The sequence below is a fragment of the Eptesicus fuscus genome, chromosome 20 (genome assembly GCF_027574615.1).
Source record: "Eptesicus fuscus isolate TK198812 chromosome 20, DD_ASM_mEF_20220401, whole genome shotgun sequence".
NCBI classification, from domain to species: domain Eukaryota; kingdom Metazoa; phylum Chordata; class Mammalia; order Chiroptera; family Vespertilionidae; genus Eptesicus; species Eptesicus fuscus.
In genome coordinates this window covers 27,966,765-27,994,229 of record NC_072492.1, presented here as the reverse complement: position 1 = coordinate 27,994,229, position 27,465 = coordinate 27,966,765, and the positions used below count along the sequence as shown (strand labels likewise).

The following is a 27,465-nucleotide window of genomic DNA, read 5'->3' as shown; positions in this document are numbered from 1 at the left end:
TGTGTGTGTGTATATATATATATATATATAGACACACACACACACACACACACACACACACACATATATATATATACACACACACACACACACACACACACACACACACACACATATATTTATATAATATGTATAATATACACTGAGTGGCCAGATTATTATGATCTCTGAACGCATAATAATCTGGCCACTCAGTATATATATATTAGAGGCCTGGTGCATGAATTCATGCATGGGTGGGGTCTGGCCAGCCTGGCCAGGGGGAGGGGACATGGGCAGTTGGCCGGCCTGCCTGCTGGTCGAACTCCTGGTCAAGGGGACAATTTGCATATTAGCCTTTTATTTATTATATAGGATATACACTGAGTGGCCAGATTATTATGCATTCAGAGATCATAATAATCTGGCCACTCAGTGTATATATTAAATATATATATATATTTCAGAGAGAAAGGGAGAGGGAGAGAGCTATAGAAACATCAATGATGAAAAAGAGAATCATCGATTGCCTCCTGCATGCCCCACACTGGGGATCGAGCCCACAACCCGGGCATATGACCACGACCAGGAATTGAACCATGACCTTCTGGTTCATAGGTCTATGCTCAACCACTGAGCCACACTGGGCAGGCCCCAAGTCAGTACTCTTAAATTTCAGACCGTACTGCCTCACCGCCAGTGGAGAAGACTGGCTGGGTGGGGAACAGCTTCAGGGGATTTACGATGAGGCTTCCCACCTCCTTCTTGTCAGCACCCGTGGCCAGTGACCTCTCTATAAACTAGGAAGTGGAGCAGTGGGTAGAGAAGTTGTGGAAACAGGAGTCAGCTCACAGCCTGCCCACACTTGTTCTAACCGAGGTCAGTGCTTGTTGTGGTCTTGTTTCCAGACTGGCAGGGTACTGTTTTGCAGGAGCTCAGGCACAGACCCAGTCAGACAAAACTCGCCAGCACCCAAGGGTTGAGGACGAGAGGGCAGCACAGCTCTGGGAAGGGCAGCTGGCAGAAGCTGCAAAAGGATTCCCAATGACAAAGTTCTAGCCTGAAGTTCTCACAACATGATCCACAAGGCCCCAGGGCATGTCTATCTTGACAAGAGGAAATACTGGGATGGGACAGATACAAGTTCAAATTCTGGCTTTAGCCTTATATACCTGCATAATCTTGGGTCATTTTTATGGGTACTTAGAAATGGATATTGGAAGGGGAGAGTTGTTGAATGGATTTGGAGTGAGAAGACCAAAATCTGGAAGTTCAGCTCCAGATTTATTATCTGTGTGAACTTGGCAGATCCCTCCCCATCTTTGAACCTCAGATTTTTGCTCTATAAATCAGGCAAAAAAATATCTACCTTGCAGAATGGGTGGGAGGGTTGCTCAGGAAAGGTAAAATGAAAAAGCACCTGGCGTGCTGCTTAGAAATGCTAGTTTTGAGTTCATTCATTCTTTCATTCATATATACTGAATATCTACTATGGCCCAAGCATTTAGCTAAGCACAAAGGGCTTGGGGTGCTTTGAGAGGCCCCTGAACTATTTGTGTTTTCCTGGGAGGTAGATGAGGAGGCGTCTAGGTGTCAGCAGAAGAATGAGAAGCAGGGATCTGGAGCATGGTTCCAACAGGTGGGACATGCTGAGAGATGGTCCTAATCCTGGGAAATGTTATTGTCAGAACCAACTTTGACCACATGTAAACCAAGAAATGAATTCAATATTTAAAGAGTGGATGGAAGTTGTCTCCTAAAGGATCACAGAAAGGAGACGGAACAGGGAGGGAGTTACCACTTTGAGTACTGGACTATGTACCAGCCACTCTCTTAGGTACTTTTTTGTTTTATAAAGATAATTTTTTAAATATATTTTTATTAATTTCAGAGAGGAAAGGGGAGAGAGAGAGAGAGAGAGAGAGAGAGAGAGAGAGAGAGAGAGAGAGAAACATCAATAATGAGAGAGAATCAATGATCGGCTACCTCCTGCATGCCCCCTACTGGGGATCAACCCTGCAACCCGGGCATGTGCCCTTGACCAGAATCAAACCCAGGACCCTTCAGTCTGCAGGCCTATGCTCTATCCACTGAGCCAAATCAGCTAGGGCAGTGGTTCTCAACCTTTCTAATGCCGCGACCCTTTAATACAGTTCCTCATGTTGTGGTGACCCTCAACCATAAAATTATGTAAATATCTGTGTTTTCCGGTGGTCTTAGCCTCTATAGTAATGTAAATATCTGTGTTTTCCGGTGGTCTTAGCCTCTATAGCTAGCGGTTGAGAACCGCTAGCAGGGTCACTTAAGACCATCGGAAAACAGATATTTACATTACGATTCATAACAGAAGCAAAATTATAGTTATGAAGTAGCAACAAAAATAATTTTATGGTTGGGGGTCACCACAACATGAGGAACTGTATTAAAGGGTCTTGACATTAGAAAGGTTGGGAACCACTGAGCTAGGGCCTCTTAGGCACTTTGACAATTCTGTGAGATGGGGTGGGATATCCGCATAAGAGATGAAGAAACTGTTTCACAGCAGTGAGTTAACTGCCCATGGTCATGCAGCAAGGGGTAGAAGGAGCTAGGATTAGCTTGGGTCTGTTGGCTTTTCCTAGCACTTTAGGGTGCCTCTGAAGTAGCATTGCCCTGGCTGTGTCCCTAAGACTTGATTATTGAGGTGCACACTAATGGCCCTGTTCAATATGTACATCAGCATCTGAAAGATTCTGGAAACCCTGCCTTGTGGTGTTTAACTGTTTAGGTCAATCATTCCCCCAACATATTTGACAAAGGAATCCTCCTCTCCTCATTCTACGTGCCCCTGATTCCTAACAATGGTCTTGAAATCCCTTTCAGAAAATACTTTAAAACAAACAAAACAAGCAGATCTGCAACCAGGTCTCTTTTGGAACTCACTTTTGACTCTCTGCCTTTGGAACAGAATTTTTACAATCTTTCTTCACCCTGGGTTCCGTTACACTCATCCCACTTCATTCTGCTTTTCCCATTCCCTCTTCTTCATTTTGTAGGAAACGGTTGAAATATAATAGCTAAATGCTTAGGCCGTAGTAGATATTCAGTAAACATGAATGAATGAATGAATTCAAAACTAGCATTTCTACTTCTTACTGTTCTTCCTAATTGTTAAAGACCACAAGAGCAGCGATTACTGAAGGTATTTTAAAGATGGGTATTGGAAGGCAAGTGTTGTTTAAGTGGAAAGAGTCCAGGATTAAGAGTCAAAGACCAAAGTCTGGAGATCCTGCTCTAGAACTGATCATCTGTGTGACCTTGGGCAGAACACTCTTCATCTCTGAGTCTTAGTTCATTTCTTTGTACTTCTTAGGTTTCAATAAAGAGAAAATGACAGGATGATGTTCATGAGAAGTATAAACGTACTATATAGTTTTATCCTTACTAAATGTAATCATTATCCTCATCATCCTGAAAGTGAGTCTGTCACCAGACTCCTGAACTGTCTGGGGACTTGGAGATAACTTCACGGTAGTTCTAGAGGGACATGCACACAAGCGTCAAGGTCGGCTGGCCACTCTGTCCAGTGAAGGGGAGAAGCCATTTGGGGGCTGGTACGGCGTCTCAGGGAGCATCTTGAAGTATTTTGATTAAGAGACCATTTCCTGAATTCAGAAGACTTGTTTCAACAAGCAAGCATCAAAGTCAACTTGGGAAAGACAGAAATAATTAATCATAGTCCTGTCTAGGGCTGACCAAGCGGCAGATGGATTGATAAACCTTTCAAAGGGGAAGGTATTCCCAAGCGGGGCTGCTGCGCCTGGCTGCCCCCCTGATTGAGATTTGTGAGCACAGATAAATGTTTTCCCTGCTCGGTACAAAGAGTGGGAAATCGCACAGAGTCGAAGGGCAGGGTAGTGTGTGGGGGCTGTCCTTTCATCTTCCATTGGGTGAGAGAAGAGTAGCAAAGCAGGTCCCACACACCTCTCCCTTGCGCCCCAACTCCAGAGCCCAGCTGCGCAGGCGCTGTGTGTGTGTGTGTGTGTGTGTGTGTGTGTGTGTGTGTATGCCCAAGACACGCCAGGCACTTAATCTGGGTGACCTCATCGAATCCCAGAGCAAGTAGGTGTTACAATCTTGTTTTAAAAATGAAAAAACAAAGGCTCAGGAAGGTCAAGATCACCAAGCAAGTGGTACAATCAGGAACAGAACCCTCCTGCTTTACATGGCAGACCCAGGAGGTCATGGGGGCAAAGGGAAGAGCAGAGAACCCTGAGCCCATGAAAGAACCTGCTGGAAGCGCATGGCAGTGGATAAGGTGTGATTTCCAGAGCTCAGATGGAAATAACGATCATCAACAAAACCAAACCCTGCTGAGAGCCTCTGACATGAAGTTCAAGGTTGTCGTCTGCTTATCTAGTAATCAATAAAGGCTAAACAGTTCCCACGCGGCATAGAGCCCAGCCACTAAAAGGCCTATTGTATTATTCTGGAATTGTCATCTGTGTTCAGACTTCTTGTCCTACTTTCTAGCTCTCAGTGCTCCATTACAGTCCAGCTGCCCAAGCTCAGCGACGAGCCTCGCTGTCGGTTGTCTTTACTACCCCATCACCTCTATGTGGTCGTGGGAATTAGTCATCAACTGAAACGGTGACTAAGCCTCTGGATTCCCCACTTTCAGTGCAGCAGGAAGTTGATTCTCAGGTGTTTTTTTTATAAAACACCAAGTGAATGCAGGCCCCTGGACACAACAGGCTGTCTACTAGGGAGTCCACATAGGTTGGTAGAATGGGTCATTCTCTAGAGCTTACAGCATTCTAGGTCCAGTTTGGGTCCCGGACTGGAGAAATCAGCCTCAGGATTCCTGACTTCCTACTCACTTTCTCCATCAACTAATTTGTGGGCAATCCTGAGCTCTCCCTGGAAATATCTTTTCCATGGATCACTGGCAATCCACTGGGAAGTAGTCAATCTCCATGACTAAAGGCTCTGTGGATTCCAGGCTCCAGTGACTTATCAAACTTCAGTCCTCATTTAGAGCTCTTGTTCGGGACAACAGGGGAACAATAAGCCTCTGTAGCTTGTGGCCCATCTTCTTTGCCCTGTGACCTCTGCGATTCCTTTAGCAAGTAGCGGAGAACCTCAGAAGGACCAGACTTGTGGCTGAGTCCAAACCTGCCACTCTCTCCACACATCAATAATCTTAGTCATCCCCCGCCCCCTGTCCCAATGGCATTACCTGTTTACTGGAAGACATGTTGGTGAGCGTACTGATGCTGCTGGTATCTGTGACCACCATCGCAGATGGAAACCGGGAGGTGTGGGAATACTGGGGAGGTTCCTGCTTGTGTGTGTACACTGGAGAGAGAGAGAGTGAAGACAAAATCAAGGTGCCGATCACTCAGGCGTATGCACATCCCACACTATCCTTAACCAAGTTACTTAGCCTCAGTTTCCTGCTGGTAGAATGGGAATGATATCTGTTTAGGATTAGAAGAGATCATATTTAAAGCACTTTGTACCAAATACACAGAGAGCCTTGCACAGTGCCTAATATGTAATGGTGGACAGAACTTCTGTGGTGGGAGCACTTCTGTTAGATGCCTGAGTGCCACCAAGCAATCCTTAGGCATATGTGGTACATCTGGGATTTTAAGGCAAAAAAGTTCTAAGTAGCTGGAAAACTGCCAGAACTCAACTATCAGGTTTCATGCTAGCAATCATAGATTAATTAAAAATTGTAATTAGACATGGGCATAATTAATTGATCTAATTCTGGGCTTTCCAGTTTACACTAAATGCCTTCTGACATTTATTCACACACACACAACACCTCTTACGACACCCTAGAAATATGAAGGGTAGACAAAAGGAGACTAGAATCTAATAAAACCCCCAGGAACATGTGGCTCCCTTTTTAGTGTTTTTAGTACTTGTTCACCAAGTCTGGAACCTTTTGATTCACACTAGTTATGACTCCGTAAGATTTATGTAAATTCTAGGCCATGTGACCAACTAATGAAAGCATGTGGATGTTTGGCCTTGAGGGAGGTACCAGCCTGTTCTACCAAGGAGTCCTCTAAGTAGGGAACAGGGGTGAAGGTCACTGCCTGCTGCCTCAGCTTGCCCTTCCTGTGGAGGGAGACTGGTTATTTCCTGGTCTGGAGCCCCACAGGCTATCTCTTCACAGTCAGCCAGGCCAGCTGAGCCTCAGCAGTTCATAGGTCGCTGGTGATCACTCCCTGACTGTCCCACCCACCCAGGAAGCCATGGAGGAAGCCTGCCCAGGTGAGGGCAGGTGCAAGTGGGGAGTATATTGCCAGGCCCTGAGAAGGGAACTAGGGCACATGTGCTCCCAGACTCTGCTACAGGCTGTGGCAGATGTTTTCAAAGCCACGAAAATGTGATTGGAATGTGAGATGGTGCTTAGAAACCAGCTCCACAGGCCTGAGGGGGGAATAGAGCCCGGAGCATAGAAGGCTGAACTTGACTGTCTCCCTCAGATCCACAGCTCAGCCTGCAGCAGTCAGGGGACAAACTAAAGTCCTCTTCCTCATTCCTGCCTCCTCCTATGAAGGAGTCCCTTAATGAACAGTCACTTGTGTTTCTATAACTCTTGATGCTTACCAAACACAGTTCATAACCACTTTTATCTCCACAATCACTCTACACACATATTACTTCCGTTTTATGGGTGAAGAAATCGAGGCTCAGAGTGGCTAAGTAACATACCAATGGCCATATAAGCTGGTATGTCTCAGAGCCAAGGTTTAAATCTAGGTCTGTCCGACTCCACCACTCTATTCCAGAGACTTCTCTGATGTTCCTGTGGGGTCATGCCTGAAGCAGAGAAGCCATCCTTGCCCCAAATTATCAGGCCAGGGGCTATACCCTAATCTAGCCAGAGGACTGGGGGCCCAAGGCTCAGGGTGGAGGTGGGGAGAGCTATAGGGGCTGGAGGTGGGTGGAAAATAAGTGGTTGAAAGGTAGATTTAGGGTAGGTGTAGAAATTGGAGATGGGAAATAGCTGGGAAGGGGGTGGGGTGGGGCAGACACACTAACATTCCTGGTCCAGGAAGGCATGCAGGTGGTATTTTCCACCTCTACTCATGGTTTGTGATGCTTGGAGTGCAAATTGGAGGGCATAGGGACTCTAGGAGATTCTTCAATTCCAGGGAAGTCAAATAGGATGCAAATTACATGCCAACTATAATCATTTGGGAACGGCTGCTTGGACTTTTAGGTTGAAAGGCTACCTTGGGGCTCATTGGGAAAGGTGCTGAGGTTGACTGGTGACACCATGTGCACGTATTCCACACTATCCCTGCTCTCTATCTCCAACTCCCTCACAGGCTTCAGCTGGCCTCTGCAGACCCTCCCCGGGACTCCTGAGGGTAGGGTAGAGGAATCGAAAAGGCACAGCACCACACAAGGGTTATGCTTCAAAAACTGTCTTGGTGGATCATAGGTAGGAAAAAGGGAGCAAACCGACAAACTTCAGAGAAAGTTCAGAGCCAGAGTGGGAAGGGGTTGGCTGCTGAGGGCCCTCTGTGTTCCTCCCCAACACGCCCGTGTCCTTACTGTGTGAGTTCTGCAGCTGAGTCACAGCAGCCATGAAGGGCTGCTGGGCCATGTGGCTGCCTGGGCTCTGCTGCATGAGGGGCTGCTGGTGAGGGCTGTGCAGCTGCTGGGAGAACTGCACCGGCTGCAGGGCTGCCAGGCTGCCGGCCACACTGTTGATGACGGGGACGCTCTGTGCTTGGGAGGTGTTGAGGCCTGTGGGAGGAAGAGGGAAAGATCAGAGGTGGCTTCAGGGATGAGGAGAGGTAAATGGATGGCAAAGGCCATCCACTAAGCCCCTGCTATGTGTCAGGCACTGGACTCAGCCAGTAACACAGAGACTGCATAGGAAGCAGTTTTATAGGTCCATTTTCCAGACAACAACACTGAGGCTTAAAGAGATTAAGGGACTTGCTCAAATTCCACAGTGAGTTGTAGATGGAAATGGGCTTTAAACAGATCTGAGGCTGAAGAGTCTCCCAAAGTCATGTGACCTCCCAAACTTCCCTCCCTTGAGGTTGCCAGGGCCCTGGGAAAGCTGACCCTACTTGCTCACTCAATCCATGCCTGCCTCTGGGAGACATTCGCCCTGGTGATGCCCTCAGGGCAGAGTTAAAGGCAGCCACTCTGAACAGTTTATTGCCCAGATCTGTCTGTCCAGTAGAGGGCAGGAGTGTGCAGGGACGCACATTTTGGTAAACACACACACACACACACACACACACACACACACACACACACCACCTCTGCAGTCCTGGGAGTCTGAAGACACTCATTTAGTAGCTTTGTGTAAAGACCCTGGGAGAGGCTAGGTGTTCATTCTCTTGACTGTAGCAAAGCGGGGGAAACCCTGGAACTTGGCCAGTCTATGAAGTGGGCATATCTTATCTGGTAACACCAGGGCTTGTGGCATCATAAGGAGCAGGTACTGGGAGGAGAAAATAGTAAATTGAAGGTTGGTGGTTATAGTGGTTCTTGCCATCTTTCTGATCTGGGGGATATGAAGAACCTCTGGAGTCCTGTACTGTTTATACCCTGAGGCCTCTCTAGAACTGGGGTGGGCACTGCAAAGTTTGGGTCCCTGGTACCCACCTGCCATCTGTTCCCTGCACAAGACTCTGGGGAAGGCAGCTGAGGTGGTTGGGAGTGGGGACAAGAGCATCAGGGGAAAGACACTCAATCCCTTTCCTAGACCTGCCAATGTTCCTTTGACCTTGCCTTTTGGGAAGTGGGAGGAAGGGGAAGGGGAGAATAAAATGAAGAAGGAAATCCAGGAAAAGGTCTCTTTTAGTAAATGTGGATGGAACACCTACAGAACCTTTCCTGAAATGGATAGTTTCATAAGCAGGTCTGTGGGAAGTCCTCCATGGAGATAGCACAAAGACCTCAACAATCGCCTACTCAGAGCTTTAGCTGATATTGTTATCAGGAACATAAAAGGTGAGTGAAGGGGGAATAAGCCCCCTCCTGGCTCTCTTGAGTGGGGCCTTGGGTGGGGTCCTCAGATCATCCTCAGAATAGCACTATCTCCAATTCCCCACAGGGGCTCAGTATCTCCCCAAGCCAATGTCTCACCTAATATCCTGGTATTCTGTTCCCTCTCCTACCTTCCACTGATGGTCTCAGTCTCCTAAGAAATCCCATAGACTTGCTGTTTCCCAAGAGCCCATTGTTGCTGCCTGTTGGGAAACCTCTGCCCAGTAAAGCAAATTATCCTGTGTAGAGTGGATGACATTGGAGGGCATGGTTCTGAAACCTGCCTGTGCTTTAGAATCATCTGGGTGAGCTTATGAAACATACATTCCTAGGCCCCACCCAAGGCTTAATGAATTAGAACCTTTAGAGGTGAGGCCCAGGAATCTTACTTTCAACACAATCTGTGACCCTGATGTGCCTCAATTCCAGGATTGAGAGCCACTGATGTCATTCTAGCTCCCATGAAGTGTAACTCTTGGACTTTTCATCTGTTTTCTGGGCACTAATTCCTGAAGAAGCATGGTGTCCAGGCCAGTAGATGAGTGCAGAAGGAGGAATTGGCACTGCCACGTAATTTGTTAACACATTCTCCATGGCCTCAGTGGTCCCCAGGCAGGACCCACATACTCAACAGGACATGAGCTAGCTAAAAGAGGGTGCCGGCAACTAATTCTTCATCATGACACTCCAGATAGGACTACTGTATCTCAGACATGTTTTCTGGTGATCTTCACCATTCTTCATGCGCCCTCCCACTCCAAGTACACACACACACACACACACACACACACACACACACACACCTTACAGTCAATGTACACTCTGGTGTTGCCATGCTGCGGTAGGAGATTAAGATTAACAATACTGTGAGAAGGTAGAGAAGCATGGATGAAGAAAATCAGGAGGAACTAAATTGAAAAATATGGGTCAGCCTCAGGGAGAATTTTAGTTCAGATAGTGCCCAAGAATATAAATAACTGTGTGTGTCAGCCAAAGCTTGACATGGGAAAAATGAAGATAAGTAGGATGGTTTATGTATCTTTTTGGCTGTAGAACCAAACAGGTGGGATATCTTACCCATGGGCCTTTTAATCAAATCTTCTAGAAAGTAAGTGAGCTGATTTCAATAGCCTATGTTACTCTCAATGGCATTAGTATGGTTACCATATTTCTGGAGAGGACCCAGTGAAAAAGCGGTAAGTTTAAACTAATTTATTATTTTTTAAGTCCTCTAAGGCCTTTCTCCATTCCCATTCCCATTTCCTCTAAGGCAGTGGTTCTCAACCTTTCTAATGCCGCGACCCTTTAATACAGCTCCTCATGTTGTGGTGACCCCCAACCATAAAATTATTTTCGTTGCTACTTCATAACTGTAATTTTGCTACTGTTATGAATCGTAATGTAAATATCTGTGTTTTCCGATGGTCTTAGGCTCTACAGCAGCGGTTCTCAACTTGTGGGTCATGATCCACAGGTTGAGAACTGCTAGCAGGGTCGCCTAAGACCATCGGAAAACACAGATATTTACATTACGATTCATAACAGTAGCAAAATTACAGTTATGAAGTAGCAACGAAAATAATTTTATGGTTGGGGGTCACCACAACATGAGGAACTGTATTAAAGGGTCGCGGCATTAGAAAGGTTGAGAACCACTGCTCTAAGGGCTTTTTCCATTTCCCATTTCCTCCAAAATAAATGTGGAGTATACAAATTTCTGAGAAGCTAAGGGTAAGGTGAGAGCCACACATACTCATTCAGACTGTCTGTGTGGCTCCTGGGTCTAGGCCTGTTCTGCCCTGAAAAAGCACACGAAGTCCTTCTCTTCAGAAGCGACCCAAGTTGCTATCCTGGCTAAAGGTGGTTTAGGGAGAGTGGAGGGAAGGAGAGGAAAAGGCAGGAGAGGTGGCCAACTTGGGTGCTTGTCACAAGGGAGGCCATGAGTCCAATGGGGAAGTCCCAGAAAGAAAGATGAGCAATGTGCCACCCTTAGATCTCTCCCGAGACTTCTCAGGAATACTTTCCAGAGTCACAGTGATGACTTGGCCTGAGCTGTCATTATGCAGCCGAAAATACACTGAATACCGATCAAGGTTAAAACTCTGCGAGAGGCACTCATGGATTCAGCCTGTGTCCGCCCTCCCATGCCCTGAAATGGCCCATCTGGGATGGGGCACAGGCTCCCGGTGGAATATGAGCCTTCTGGAGCTGGAAGGACCTGACCCATCTCCCCATCTTCAAGACATGGGCGTCCACAACCTATTTCTCCTTAAAGACCCAGAGATGCTATGACTATTTCCCTTGGAGTTCCCTCCCACTGTATTTTCACCTTGGGCCAAAGAGGTCGCATCTGATTACACAAATTTCATTTAGAAGGAAGCTCATCATGTCTTGCTCCATCTTCACTGACACAAACATTAGACAACGTCCTGGAGAATCTCCCACATAATTAGGGATAGAACAAACACTAGACAAAAGTATAAACTACAGTATTATACATACTCATCATGCCTTATAGACTGACAAGTATGTCTATGCACACTGTCATTGATCAGCAACCCATTTTACCGATTAGGAAACTGAACCTCAACGATTCAATGATTGGAACCTGGATGCACAGCTGGTAAGCTGTGACCAAGATTCAACTCCATCGCATAATTTTTTTTTCTTGTTTTAGGCTAAACAATCCAAATATCGTCGAGGAGCGAGATAAGAAACTAAACAAGGTGAATCAAACCTACAAGTGGTGGGTGAGTTTGAAGGGGGTCTTCTTTAGTCCTTTCTTATCAGGTTGACTCACTTCCCATGCTACTTCTCTGTGCCCCCAAGTTTTCTGATCAAGAACAAGGCTTACTTTGTGCAATGGCCATGACTCCAGAGAGGGGTGTCATGATGAGGTTTTGAGATTGCTGGGGGTTATGGTGGGACAGGCTGTGGATATTCGTCAAGGTGCTGACGGGGGGCAAACCACCTCCTGAGACCGAGATCTGCTGGAAAGAAAAAACAAGAGTAGCGTAAGTGAAATTGAAACTGCAAGGAGCAGTGTCCAAAATGACACCACTCAGCAATTCCTTAGCACGACTAATTAATGGATGAATTCGTTCAGTCACTCACTCACTCAATAACAATTATTAAGTACCTACTTCCAGGTAGGAACTGTGCTGAAGATAGAGCAGTAAATAAAATAGACAATCATCCCTTCCCTTATGGTGCTTCCATTTGTTGACTATTACCAGCCTGCCTTACTGATTCTTCTGCCCATGGGTATTATATGATTGTCACTTGCTCACTTCAGAAGTATCCTCTGTGCTGCTCTATGCCTTCTATATTATTGGTGCTAAAGACACATGATGGCTAAAAAATAGTAACTGAAGAAATATCCTGGGATTCCCCAGTGAGAGCAGGTTAGGGACCCGAGAGGAGCTCAGGGAAGCACTCCTACAAGCTTGACTACAAGCTCTGCCAAGCACTGCTCATACATTAACTCACAAACCTCACCATAGTCCCATGAGGTAGATATTCCTGCCATTCCCATTTCACTGATGGAAAAACTGAGGCTCAGCATAGATATGCATATTGCTTAAGATTCAATTCCTAGTAAATGATACATCTGGTATTTAAGCTTGGGACTATCAGACTCCAGAACTCAAGTTTTTACCTTTTATACAGAGTTTTTCCCCACCCCTGTACCTATTACTAAGGGTTGGGGAAGATCAGCTATTATTGAGCTTCTCTACTTTTTCAAATCTCCACTATGCATTAGAATTTTTTTTGTCATGTAGCTGATATTGTAATAATAAAGCTACTAGATAAGCTGTGGGCCTCAGGTATGCCCATTCTGTTTTACCATTACATTCTAGTGACAGATTAGTAAGAAAAAGCTAATGGCATTTATGTGTTTACTTCATACATGGCCACTCTGAATATTTTTCTTGACAATTGATTCCTTTTATTTATTCCTAAAAGTGTATTTTCCATTTTGATTTTCTTCATTTATCCAAGTGTATAATGGTATCATAAGCATATAATGCTGATAGGGTCTCTTCTATGCTAGTACTAATACGTATACATGTCATATTGCATTGGTTGGTATTAAATAATAACAGCTGTAATAGATGTGCTTGCTATGATTCTGATGTTATCAGAAATGCTTCCAATGTTTTCCCATTAATTATAAGAAATTATCAGTTACACACATACTCTCTCTTTTTTTTTTTTCATGACAAACCAGTCTACTATTTATAGTTTTAACAATTTTTTAAATTATTAAGAAAGGACATTCCCCCCTCATTCTGAATTAATCCAGACATTCTGGATGGCATCAGGAATCCTGAGAGGTGCTTTAGGGTTAGGATACACACATCAGATGTAGTCTAGTTTCTCTTCTATCTCTTGTTACCCAGAACTGCTCAGATTATAGGTCTCCCACCAGCACCGAGGTAAGATACCACCTCCCTCCTCCCCTGCCCTTCTGATCAGCCCCATAGCTTCCAAGGTTAATTTGAAAAAGAAAGAAAGAAAGAAAAAATCAAACAGGTTTGTTTGTGTTTTCAAAATGAGCATCAAGAAGTGAGTTAGGGGTCATGTGACCAAGAAGGAATTCAGCCACATCAAACAAGAGAAAACCAGCCTGTTCGCTGGACTTGTTTTTCAAAATGTCAGAGTCATTAAAAAAAAAAAAAGTCAGTAATGTGCCTTCAGACTTCCCTTGGGTAATGCAGTCCTTCAGAAAAAGTCAAAGAAGTGACAGTGATCTCTGCCAATTCTTGGGTTTAGTGGTGAAAGAGAAACGTGGGTGCCAATGATACAAACAACGTAAACGTGGATGGCTTTAGAGTTCATAAAGTGCTTTCACTGACTGTCCTCGATAGATAATGACACCAAGAGGGAAGGCATTATGATGATTGCCCCTATGTTTCAGATTAAGAAAATGATCTTCAAAGAATTGAGAAACTAGTCTATGTCATTTGACTAGTAAGCGAGGAAGCCAGAATCCAAACCCAGTTTTGCTCTAGTTTAAATCACACCCACTTACTATGTCTGGGTAATCTTGGTCAAATTCCTTACCACTCTAAAATGCAACCATTATTTCCTTCCTTCCTCCCTCCCTCCCTCCCTCCCTCCCCTTTTTTAGAGTGGTAGGGAAGGGGAGAGACACAGAGAGAGAAGCATTGATGTGAGAGAGACACATTGATTGGTCGCCTCCCATGTGTGCCCCGACCAGGGCTGGGATGAAGCCTGCAACCGTGGTACGTGCCCCTGACCAGAATCAAACCTGGGACCCTTCAGTCCTCAGGCCCCACACTCTATCCACTGAGCCAAACCGGCTAGGGCTGCAACCATTATTTTTTATTTGCCTTAAGAACTGATGGAAACCAGGGGGCTGCTGAGGATATCAGTCATGATCCTTACATGATAATTCAGAGAACTTGAATTAATGCTGCCAAGTGCAGTCCTTTCACTATGCCAACTGCTTTACCTGCCTACAACCTATGAGGTCGGTATTATTCTCCCTACTTTGCACACAAGGAAACTCAAGTTAGAGAAGTTAAGAAATGTGCCCAAGCGGTAGAGTTGGCATTGAAAGCAACTACCTGACTCCGAGGCCTGAGCTTTTCGCCATTAGGTCACACTGCTTTGATGCTGTGAAAATAGCCAGTACATGCTTTAAAAAAAACAAGGTTCAACATGCACAGACTGCAACCCTAGCCCTGGCCAGCTCTTTGTCAACGCATGCCATCTGGGCAGGGGTGGGGCACAGAGAGTACAAAACGAAACGCAAATGGATCAGCATTATTTCCAAAACCAATATCTGGAAGAAGATTTCAAATGCAAGTCCTACTGAGGCACACATTCCTTGTACAGGCCTTACTCAAAGAACAGCGGAGCGATAAACCATCCTCACACCCATTACCCCTTATTTCACCCCTCATTTTACAGATGGAACTGAAGTTAAGCAATGCCCATCCTATTGCTGATAAATAACAGAGCCCAAGACTTGGACACATTGGTCCCCCTGCCTGTATTATTGTTGCCTTGGTGGACCAAGATCTGATAGATATTAACAGAAAACAGACTCTTGAATTAAGGTCTCCAGTAATAGTGACATAACCTATGAGCCAGGGTGTTGGAAACTAGTGAAAAGCTGGTTCCTGCAAACAAGCTTCCAGGTGTTTGCTAACGCTGAGGAGTGCTGTCTTGGTCAATCCAAGAATATACTGCCCATCAGGGCACTGTCAAGCAGAACAGCAAAAAGAAAGCGTGTCTGCAGGCTGCCCTGGGGTAGCCCATCCTGGGTGAGGCAGTCTGCCTCTTAGGAGATGGAGGGGGAGGGCTCAAAGGGAAACTCCAAGGGAAACATCCACTGAGAAGTCAAGACCTCTTCCACAAGGCCCCTTCTCCAAGGAAGCCTGGGTAATCCCTACTTGTTTGGGTCTCAAAGTGACTCTTGAGAACTCATAAAGACTTGCCTGTGCCTCTCACAAGGTAGCCGAGACAAAGTGTTCTTCAAGGAGAAGCTGAAGGGAAAAGGGAGGGCCAGGAGGCTGCAAAACGCCTCCCCCAGGAGCCCCCTTGCATTTATTTTGCAGAGGCCCTGCCAGGGAGATCAGCTCAGGTGCCCTGAAATTAGAGTTGACCAGGCCAGCTCTCTCCTCAGAAACTACACTTTTGTTTTTCCTCCGGGGAGCTGGGGACTCAATCACCTGTGACTCACCATTCCTGTGTTGCCCATACAGCACACACGTCAAGGTCTAAAATGGCATCTGCTACCTGTCCCTTCCCCCCACTCCGGCCTCCACCGCCTCTGGGTCAGACACCTTGAGGGAATGCGTGCAGCTCCACCTTGAGCCTGGAAGCCAGGAACCTGTGCCTCCCCTCACCCCGCCGCCCCGCCTGAAACACAGGGCATGACCAAAGACTAAAGTTTTCCATTTCCTACCCTTACAGATGTCGTAATGCCTGTGTTTGCTCATGGGCCGCTCTCCCCTGTAATTGTGCTGCTAGAGGATTCGAACCTTGAAAATTCAAACTCAAAGAGTCCATTCCTCACCAAGTGTGCTCAACTTACATCTGGGCATGGACTGTGGTTATGGATATAGAAAACGTCGTTCAAAGAGAATAACACTGATGTTAAGATAACAACAATACTGTCACTTTTTTTTTTCTTTAAATATGTTTTTACTGATTTCAGGGAGGAAGGGAGAGAGAGAGAAACATCAATGATGAGAGATTCATTGATCAGCTGGCTCTTGCACGCCCCCTAATGAGGATCGAGCCTGCAACCTGGGCATGTGCCCTGACCGGGAATGGAACTGTGACCTCCCTGGTCATAGGTCAATGCTCAACCACTGAGCCTCACCGGCTGGGCAACACTGTCACTTATTGAATATTTACCTTACCAAACACTGTGCTGAGTACTTCCCATGTTATCGCCTTTGTCTCCTCAGTAGCCCTATTGTTATTACCCCCACTTTATAGATGAGAAAGAGACCTGGAGTAGCTCAGTAACCTGCTCAAGGCTGTAACAGCTATTAAGTGCTGGAACTGGGATTTGAACCTGGGTCATTGTAACTTCAAAGTCGGTGCTTCTCACCCACCCTGTAAGCACTGCCCCACCCCATCTGCCATTCTGTGCCACACAATCGTCACTAGCGTGCCATCCAATGCCCTTCAAAATCCCTGTTCAAGAAGGCTCTCCCCACCTGCCATCCACTAAATCCTGACTTAATTACTCTCCTTGCCAGCACCAGGGGGTGGTGAAGAGAAAAAGTGAGGCCCTCTCTGGGTTAGAAAAACTGGCTTTGGAGGCCTTGGGTTGGGGGTGGTGGTGAATGAACATTTTATCAACACAAATGTCATCGGCAGCCCCAAAACAAACAGTGTCCCACCCGGCTTGCTCCTTTATGAGGCATTCGATCAATAAAATGAGAGCAGAGCTCTGTCAGATTTATTGGCTGGGTTCAAACCGAACACCTCTTCCACCCGCCAAAGGCTGGGTCACCCATTCTACCTTTCCATTCCGACTCTGGGCAGCCCCCATCTTCCCCAGTAGGGCTACAATGGTTCATTGTTTGAGGCAGGCCTTGTGAGAAGTTGTGTTTGTTTTGCCTCTTATCTTATCAGCTCCAGAGCTACAATGGCCCAGGTGTACTCACCATTTTACCATCAGGTGAGAGGAGATTGTGGCCTGGGTCCAAGCTGGCTGGAGAGACTTGCTGTAAAACAGACTGGCTGGTCACCATGGCGCTGTTGCCATGGTGACTGATTGTAGAGGAGGAAGTGACCTCATTGTTTCCCTGTTGGCTGTAGCGCACTCCTGCAAAACAAGGCAGACCCAACAGTGAACATTAGTGCCACCAGGGCCCCAGAGTACTAACTCCACTCCTCCCCTTGTTTTCAAGAGTGGATGACAAGAAAACAAAATTGCTTTCTTCTCCCCTGTCCACCCACAAGAAATATTGGAGGTCTTTTTCTGGGGAAAGGCCTTTATTGAGTTTTGCAATGTAAGCTCCATGAGGGCAGGACATTTTTATCTAAGTTTTGTTTGTTCATTGCTGCATCTCCAGTGCCTTGGCACTTGGTAGCCACTCAATAAATACGTGTCAAATGAATGAATTCTGCTTGTTGCTGCATTAGCATAGTTCTTTTAGGATTCAGGGGTTGTTGTTTTTTTCCTTCCTGGCTGGGATATTTCTTTTATTCTTCAAAATGCCTTCTGAAAATGTTTCCCTGGCCTCTCTCGGCTATGTGTGGTTGCAAAGTATGAGTTAACCCATTTTACAAAGAGGCAATCGCCCAATGACCCTTGAAAGAGCCATAGCAAAATGCATCAGTCTCTGTGCACCACTGTTTTGGCTGAGCCCAAAAGGCCTGGGGGTCATAGGCAAAGCAGGACAAGGATGGGGCTGCAGCTAGGAGTGTTTGGCTCTGGGGCTCACATTCCTTTGATGGGGTCCCATTTGGCTGACTTTCAGGGCACAGGGGCAGGCTGGGAGATGGGGCAGCAGCACACACAGGTGGGATGTAGATGCTTAGTAAGTACTGTAGTTTGGTCTGCAAGGGAGGGGAGAACCAAGCATGTTTATAACCTCACTGCCCTGACCCACCCTCTTGCTCAGGGAAGGGAAGATGCTGGGTAGAGATCAGACAACCGAAGGAAGCAGAAGCTGGGCAAAGAACCTGGGTAAGTTTGCAGAATCAAAGTCCTGCTTGATGTGCCCACCAGACAGCCAAAGACAAAGCTGGTGTCGCTGGGCAACTCACCCTAAGCTCAAAGCTTAGGGAGTGTTTTTGTGTTCTGCTTTAGATTTGACAAAAAAGGATTGGGGTACCCTGTTCCGCAAGGGAGGCAGATTGGATGTTCTAGGCATGAACTCATTTGGAGAGGTGGGCCAACTATTTGGCTGTACTTCTCCTTTTGCCCAGTTTCCCAAGATAAAATATAACTTTTTAAAGTATATTAATTCGGCTGGTCTGTTCCCCCGCCTCCCACCTGCCCTGCTCCTTCCTTCCCAAGGAGGCTACAAAGTCCCCCCAGAAGCCAGGCAAGCTGTCATAACCTGCAGCCTCCAATCCACTAAGACGAAGCTTGCCAAGCGCGGACCCAAGCCAGTTTTCCTTGGATCCCCTAAAGGACATGATCCAAGGCTGATATGGCCTAAAGCTTATGAGGGCTGGGAGAAGGCAAATAAGTGCTAAAGCAGGGCTCTAACCTCAAGAGCAACTTGTTTGACTACCAAGTGGTTGAATGCATGCTCTATGGGCTTCTACTACTGGTTGTTTTCCCCATCCTTGGATTCAAGGGGCTCTTAATGGGGGTGGTGTTGATAGTGGAGCAGCACTAACATTCAGTAGCTATTGGTCTGGGCCGTTACACTTTTGGGGAATCAGGAGCCATGAAGTTAAAAGAAAGGAAGGGTTCCATATCTCCAAATCAACACCCCCTGCCTGGTCCTGTCTGTCTTCCTTAGCGCTGATCTGCAACCCCCTGCTTTCCTACTTATCACCCTCTACTTGGTCCCATTGGATTAAATTAGGTCCTTTTTCTCCACTCACATAAGCTCATAGTAGTGTTATATGGAAGAAGAAAGACCTGAAGCTTGTGAGCTCAGAAGTCAGAGCTACGTTCAATGGAAAAGAGGGAAGCAATTTCAAATCAATGAAAGGAAGAATTTTCTAACAAGGAGGGGGGCAGTGGGAAGACTGTGGGCTATGGAGCTAGACAAACTCAGGTTCAAATCTTGACTTTGCTCTTAACAGACGTGTAATCTTGGGAAATTTTTCTCTCTGTGCCTTAGCTTCCTCTCATAAAATTGAGAGAATGCTTTCCTATTTTCATAGTAGAGATAACATCTAGAAAGCTCCTAGCACAATGCTAAATAAATGGCAACCACTAAGGGAGAGGCTAGGGGGAGGGTGCTGGTATAGGAATAGACCCCAATATATGTGCCTAAGACTCAAGAATTCTAGACAACGTAAGGCAGGTTCTAAGCACTGAATGGAATTATCTATCCATGGAGAATAGTTTCCAGAGCATCCAAACCTGGCGGGCCACTGAGGCCCTCTGGTCCTCTCCTTTTGGAGGAACTGGACTTCTCCTTGTTTTTCTCCTGCTTTCTCTGACTCCCTGACTAGCTATTTACCTCCCCAAGATGCTCTGCTCCTGAGAGAGTGGTGATAACGCTGGGAGTCAGGTGTGTTTTCACCCCCAGCCTGTCCCCATCATCGATTCAGTCTCAAGTCAAACAGACTCTGGTTTTAGCCTATTTAATTTGGCTGAAGGAAGAGGGCCAGGCCTCTGATGATCAAATATGGGTCACTGAGAGGCTTCTCCCCTACCACAGGCTACATAATTATTTATTTAAAAATAATTAACCAAAGATATGCACAGGAAACAAAAGCCTTCTTTACAAGAGAGTCTGGCAGGAGAGAGTCAAGAGCCATTTGTATAGCCCAAGGTTGCTGTGGTTTTCAAACACTGTTTTCTTCCCTAGCAGAACTTCAGCATGTGAGAAATAAAACAGGGGACCTACTCTGTTTACACACAGATGGGCCTAGACCTCTGTACATTCCTTTAAAGACCTCTGGCTGAGGGATAGTGTCTGCCTGAGAATTAGGAATCCATGTTTTGATCTTCACTCTGCCATCAATGTACTGGGTGAACTCTAGCTTCCTCATCTGTATGCCAGAGGACTTCTCACTGTGGGGAGGGGGCTATTTTACTGTGGAGTGTGGTGGGAACTAGACATGAGGCCATTCATCAGCTCTGCATGTACCTATAACCCTTCCCACTGATGCTTTTCTCACCAGGAATTTAGTAATCACTCTGGACCAGGGGTCCTCACACTTTTTAAACAGGGGGCCAGTTCACTGTCCCTCAGACCGTTGGAGGGCCAGACTATAGTTTAAAAAAAACTATGAACAAATTCCTATGCACACTGCACATATCTTATTTTGAAGTAAAAAAACAAAACGGCAAAAACACGCGCATGTGGCCCGCGGGCCGTAGTTTGAGGACGCCTGCTCTGAACCCTGAGAGGGTGACTGAATCAGCCAAGTGCCTGATTTGGGGAGGGGTTTGGCGGTAGAGGGTGTATCACAAGGTATCTGCTGGTGCTCTTATTAAAGGAAGGAGAGGCCAGGTGCTTGTGTATTTCACAAACTCAGAAGAGGGCTTGAGATGAGAATGAAAGCAGAAGTCTCAGGAGCCAGGCAACCTGGGTTTAAATCTTGGCTCTACCACATAATAGCTGTGTGACCTTGGGGAAGTTGCTTCACCTCCCTGAACTTCGGTTTCTTTACTGTTAACATCTACCCCTTAGCTTATTGGGAAGAAGACTGAGGAGTTAATGGATGTCAAAGAACCCAGGCCATGCTTGGCACATAGCAGTTGCTCAAGACACATCGGTTCTTCCTCCTTTGGAATTGTCTTTCTCTAAAAGACATTCTTAGAAAGGCTGATTTGAGCACATACCAGGCACTGTGTTAAGAAGTGAAATGCCATCTTCTCTTTTCTTTCACCATTGTAAGCTCTGAAAATAAATATGCTATGTGGGCTCTGGTTTAATATTAACTGGCCAAAGATGCCAGCTTAATAGCCCCGAGGTCCCATAGGAGAAATGACAAGGCCAGAAGGTGGCCATATACCTTCCACTCACTTCCTGGCTCAAGTCACTAATTGAGCACGTCCTCATCACTGGCCCTATGAACCATAGCAGGTGTGTCCAGCAGCAGACGTTATCTCAGCTGGAATCTAAAGACATCCCAGAGGCCCCGGCGAGGTTATGTACTTTCACTGTCCTCAGCATCATGGATGATGATGCTATTCCTGAATTCCTGGAAGCATGTGGGACAGAGACAAATCATTTGCTTTTTCACATGGACCTGCCATTCCTCACACAGGCCCTGCCATCTGCTGCCTCTGTGCCTTTGCTTATGCTATTCCTCCTGCCTGGAAAGCTCTTCCCTTCTTTTCCATGTCACATCCTGTAAGAGAGCTAAATGTCACCTCCTCTGGGAAGTTTTCCTTGATTCATCCTGGTAGTTATCTGCTCCGTTCTTTGTATGTGAATGTAGTAGAGACTCTTAATGCTCTGATGATATCTTTACTTGTCTTTCCCTCTTAAAGGAAGAGATGGATTTTACTCATTATTGCATCCTCAGAGCCTACCAGAAGGCCTGAAATGGGGACTATTTATTGAACGAACCTTCAGCAACTTTGAGTATTCATGCCCCACAACAAGGAAGCATCCCTCTGGCAGAAAGAGAAAATATAGTCGGTTCTGCAGTAAAGTTTGTACTGAAAGTGTGGATTTCTTTCAAGTCTACTGATACATTAGGGAATAATTTAAATGCAACATGAATTTCGCATTTGAAGAATTCAGATATCTATACCCAGCTGAATGGAACTACACAGGAATACATTAAACACACTTATGTGCATAAGTGTGCACACACACCCCGGAAAAACATCTACTGCCCACCATCAGTTCATTGCATGTGCCATAAGTTGCATCTGTTCACATCTGGAGTTACAACTTTCCTTCTGATTTTCCATCACCCTTAGCCCACCACTTCACAGTAGCTCACAAGTTGCAACCCTTCTGACACCCACATCCATAGGCAAACTTTGGGACTTTTTCAAGACAAAGTGCTATATTTATTATTTCACAGCATTTATGTAGTCCTTAATCACTTAACAGGTGTAAAACCCTGCTGATGTTTTTATTAGATTCTTATCTGTTTAAAAGGTGTCACTGACGGAGTTTTTGAGTATTGTGCCCTCCACCTCATTTTTCCCCATAAGCCCTGTGGTTTTTATGGTGTGACTTGGCAAAACATGGTGGCTTTTATGATGCATATGCTGGGTTCTATAGAACTGGCTGTGCACCTGTGTTCAAAGACACACACCAATTGCCTTACAGAGAGGAGCTGCTCAGTGTGTAATTAACCACAGAGACTGTTCAGAAACCTGTGCTTGGAGACTTAGATCCACAGCTCATAGAGCCCTGGGTTTCTAACCCAGCTCTCCAGGAGCTTCAAAAAGCAGCTGAGACTCCAATGCCACAATTCCAGAAATCAACAGGGCACCAGTGTCTAGACTCTAGACACTTTGAACTAATTCTTTCTATCTCTCTGCTTTGACTCTGGGCCTGTGAGCTTTGGGGCCCTGGCATTTTTGTCTATAAAGTGGCCATACAGATCTTCCTTCTTCAGAAGCCAGAAGAATGAATGAATAAAGTAAGGTTAGAAAAGCACCGGGTTTTCCTGGGAGAGAAAAATGCTAGGCAAACAGAAGAGTCATGTCAGCCCGGAAAGCATGACCAGAATTACTCACTTAGTGAGAAGAGGAGGGGATGTGGGGCCTCCTGGGCAATTGACAGGCTCAGCTTGCCCCCATGTGGTCTCTGGCACTGAAGCCTGGGGTCCCTTTCACTGGGGTCTGTGAGCTGCACCCAGAATTCGGTGGGATGCCTTTCACCCTTGACATTTCAAAGCCAATCTCCCATCCCTGATAATGCAGGAATGTTCCTCTGGCTGGTGGACCTCTGCCAGCAGGAGTGAGCGTCCCAGCCACCAACAGAGTAAACATTACTCAACTGGCCAGGGCTCTGTCACACACATTCTTCCCCTGTGTTCCTAACCTCATGCAGAGCGCAGCCCAACCCTGTTGGGTCTGAAAACTGGGAATTAAACTCCAGCAGGAGGGACCATGCAAAGGAGAAAGTCCTTCCAAAAGGAAACAACCATGTCCATCGTTATGGGTAGACAGAGCTGTCTTTCCGAAAGGGGTTGGGGAGGGGACCCAGAGGAACCAGCCAGTCTTGATGGGCCCAGCACTGTGTCCTAAGAAATCCACTCCCTCTTTTTGCCAAGAAGAATCGCTTTCTTGAGGAGAGAGGCAGAGAGAGGAATGACGCAGTCTAGTGAACTTCTGAGACACACATTTGGAATAAAAGAATGTGAACCATTCCCTGGCTCGAGACTGAGAACTCCAGAAATGAAGGCTCTCAAAGGAGTTAGCATTGCTGCCTCAGTTTCCTCATTGATAATACAGGACTACTGCCAGTTCTTATTAATATTCCTGCCACTGCAGGAATAAAGAATGTGTGCAAAGAGTTTAAAAATCTGAAAGTCTGGGAGGAAAAAGCTGATGCAAGATGAAAGTAATTTAAACACTGGGCTGGCTTCAATTCCAGATGTCTTTCTACCCGAGGTGGCTTAGTTAGGAGCCCAATTCATAAGAGGAGAAACACAGACAGGCCTACAGAGATGGTAAACATTCTTGAACTCAAGGAGTAAAAGTGGAGTGATACTTAAGGGAAGCCCACAAACTGGTTTTCTTATAAAAATCAAAGCAAATGTAACCAAGAAAAGAAAGAAAAAAAAAAGTCTTCCATCTAAAGCATCTTGGCTGAGAACAGAAGCTAATATACACGGTGCACCTGTGGGAAGGTAGAAAGGACACAAACGCCGCCTGTCCTCCCCACCAGCTCCACCAGCCACCACAAACGTCAGATGGTTTGCGATGGACACTTCAGCCTAGAGATCCAGGCTGCCGGGGAGAGAAGCCAGGCTGGCATTTAAGAACTTGAGAAGTCCTCACATATGGGAGTGTTTTACACAGTCTGCTTCTCAGCGTGTCACAGGTAGGTGCTCAGGTGACTGAGTGGAGAGCTGAGGTTCGAAGAGGAGGAGGTGATTTTCACTACCTCTTGCTAAGGGTCTCCCAGCAAGTCAGTGGTACTTCGAAGCTGACCCTTCTCCCTCTTCCCCACAAGCCCCAAATTGACTCCAGATATGTTGAGATGTCTATAGTTCAAAATAGTTTGAAACTATCTTATTTGTTTACTTACTTCTTGGCTGTCTCTCTCATTGGAATGAATATAAGCCCAATGAGGGCAGGGCCTCAGCATCTTGCACAGAGCCTAGCCTGTGATAGGCTCTCACAAGTATTTGTTGAATGAGTAAGTGATGGATGAATGGCCTACACTTCAACTCTAAGGGCTCCACGCTCCCTTCATCTGTAGTCTGAGTTGAGCAGTGGAGAAGTGATAGGGGTACATTTATCCTCTAATTCTCCTGGTTTTTCTGAGGTTAGGGAGAGGCATGTGTTTTTGAGGAGGAAGAGAGGTGGGGGAGAGAGAAGGAGAAAGTGAGATTAAAATATAATCACAAAGAAGTAGTAGTATGGACACATTTGGGCAATGTCATGAAGATGGGAGGTAGGTGTGCTGAGGAGTAAGTGTGACACAGCAGGACTTCCTTTTTACACCTGAGTTTTGGACAGTGCTTTATCTAGTGTATAAAGGGGCCGATGGGATGTCTTTGAGGACCTCACCCATTCTCTACTTCTTGGGGCCTACTCATAGCACCCATTAATTACCTAGGATGCTGTCAGGGGCATGGGGACGGGTGCTTCCATGAGCACAGGCTTACCTTTTCTAAAGGTTTTGGGACACAGGTGGGGACCCCACATTTAGACTCATCATGTTAGAATCCAGTCTTAGGCCCCCTGGGTTGATGTGGGGATAAGGATCATCAATTAATGAGTGACTTAAATGCCTTCTTCTCCAAAGGAATCTAGAGTAAAACTAGGAAGGGTTAACGGTGGCCATCGTTAGGCCTGCGGCTGTGGGGACAGACAGAGCCCTGCTATAGCCTGGCTCCTCGGGTCTCTTTTCCAAGAGGCTGCCTTTGCAGGCAGGGGCAATGTGGCTGCAACAAAGGCCCCTGGGCTTGGCTGACGAGGAGAATGATGATGCTTCTTGTGGGTCTGGGCAACAGGGGGGAAGGTTATAAAGCCATCAGCCGACTGAGCCACTGGGTGTCCACACAAAAGTTAGGTCCTATAAACAGACATCTGTATTGTGACTAAAGGGCTAATAAAATTGCCTTAGAAAAGAGAGGTTTTCCACTGCGACCTATTCATAAGCAGGACCCTACTGGGAAGTGACACCAAGGGAGAAGATCCTTTGAGGCCTGGCAAGTGTCAGAGCTGCCTTGTTAAGGGGGTTTGCCTGGCCAGACCCCGGCCTCTTCATCAACGTTGGTGAGGGCAGTGCCATCAGCATCATTATCATCATCATCATCATCACCATCATCATGACAGACAGCCACTGATCACCAGCTCATGGATGCTGGGCCCAGGGAGCACCAGGTGTTGGGCACTGAGACTCTGAAGGTGGATGACTACTGACTTCCATTGAGGAGGAGCACCAGTGAAGTGCTCAGGGAGCACCCCAGAGAACTGGTGGCTGCCTAGAGCTGGGCAGTTTCCTTTCTGTTTTTCTAAATGACTCTGATTTGCAAAAAGTCCAGTCCCTTTTCTAAACCTCAGTTCGCTCAAAAGAAACTCAGGAAGAGCTGTTCTAGCTCTTTTCTTGCCCAAGAGATTATAAAAGGAACTAATCTAGTAGAACATAAAACTAACTAGAAGAACTAAACTAGTAGACTATCTAAACTAGTAAAACATTAGGGAGAAAGAATAACAAATATGTTCTTCAAAAAATTCCTGGTAGCATTTAATGATGAGGGTTTTTTTTTTTTTTTTTTTTGAGAACTATATACTTTGATTGAGCAGAATTAATAGAGGTAGAGCAAATAGCATTGTTCCTAGAAAAAGAAAACTATGCTTTAAATAATAAGTGCTCAGTTTAACTCTGAAATTGAATAACAGATTATAAAACAGGGGATTCAGGTATTAAGCTTCTGGGCAGAAGGCCCTCTATAATATATATCTCCATCCCACAAATACACGGAATGTCTATCATGTTCCAGGCACAGGGTTGTGGATGTGAACACAGTGGTGAAGAAAGCGAGTTCACACTTACATGTGAGTGTGACTGCTCACAACTCTGACACATGGAATACATACGCACTGAGCTAGGTTTTCAGAGCCTTCGGAGACTATCTTCCTCACAGTGAGAAGAGTTACTTTTTCTTTGATGGGTCGGAATGCAAACCCTTGCTGTAGGATTCTCAAGGAGGAGGAGGAGAAGGCTCCATCTTGAGACAAATTAAGCACCTATTTTTGTGACCATCATGCAAACTGATGTTGCATAAACAGATGTTGTTCAGAGGTTTTCCACTCTCGCTGAGCAAGAGCTCACTGGACTTCCCTGCTAACCCCACTCAACAGGAAGAGGCACCTGCAGTAGGCAGGGACGAAAGGCATGGGCAGGCAAGCTGCCACTCAAAGGCCCTGAAAGTGTTAACTTCCAGCAGTTATAGGTGTCTCGTTTATACCCATTATAAATCTGTTTATTGTGACTGGCCCCACCCAATCTTCTGGTGCTGTAAAGCTCTATTGGTCCCTAATAAAGGTGGAAGGCCTCTAACAGCACACAATTCCTGAAATGGGGAAGGAGCGAGAGAGAGCAGGAGGGAGAGAGACAGATGAGGAGCTGAACAATAAAGTATCACAATGGCAAACCTCCCTCTGTTAATTCAAGCAGCAGCGTCCTGGGCCCCAAGACTTGATGCTCCACACAATCTCCAAATAAGAACCTGTCCGAGCTGAAAGGTCCAACACCCTCATTTGCCAGAATCCCCGAGATGTTGTGATCTGCTCAAGGTCACCCCTGCTCCTTAGTGACTCAGGTATCCTGAATCCTAGTTCAGGGCCCCTCATCCCAGCTGCCTCGTGCAGTAAGGAGCCATCAGGATGACTGCCAACCCCTTCAGAACCCTCTTGTTCCATCAAGCCTAGTGGTGCACAGTCCTGACTCTACATCTAAATCTCTTAGGGAGTTGGTTGAAACTTCACATGCCTGACCCTCTTCCCCAAATTCTGACTCTAAAATGTGAGTGGCGGAGCCATGGATATTTTTAATGAGCTCCCCCGATGCCTTTTATGTGGCCTGGGAAGGAGATTCGAGAACCACTCAGGTTTCATTGTTTCTGATGTCGCAAATAACAAGCAGGGTTCATGAAAAGGGAAACTTCCAGGGAGAAACTGCAAACCATACC

At 46.1% G+C, this 27,465-nt stretch overlaps 1 protein-coding gene across 4 annotated transcripts in view; it reads right to left on the bottom strand.

Annotated features, from left to right (window-relative positions):
• The window catches only part of HNF1B (HNF1 homeobox B), a 52,674-nt gene that overhangs the window by 5,092 nt on the left and 20,117 nt on the right, over positions 1–27,465 (bottom strand). For 2 of the 4 annotated variants that reach the window (XM_008149526.3, XM_008149527.3), the window contains exons 5-8: positions 17,151–17,311; positions 11,849–11,981; positions 7,540–7,734; positions 5,198–5,316 (exon numbers count right to left, since the gene is read on the bottom strand). In XM_008149526.3, the coding sequence (XP_008147748.1) occupies positions 5,198–5,316; positions 7,540–7,734; positions 11,849–11,981; positions 17,151–17,311 (608 nt within the window). The remainder of the gene's footprint in view (positions 1–5,197; positions 5,317–7,539; positions 7,735–11,848; positions 11,982–17,150; positions 17,312–27,465) is intronic. The other 2 variants (XM_054709218.1, XM_028157582.2) reach the window with 2 other exon arrangements.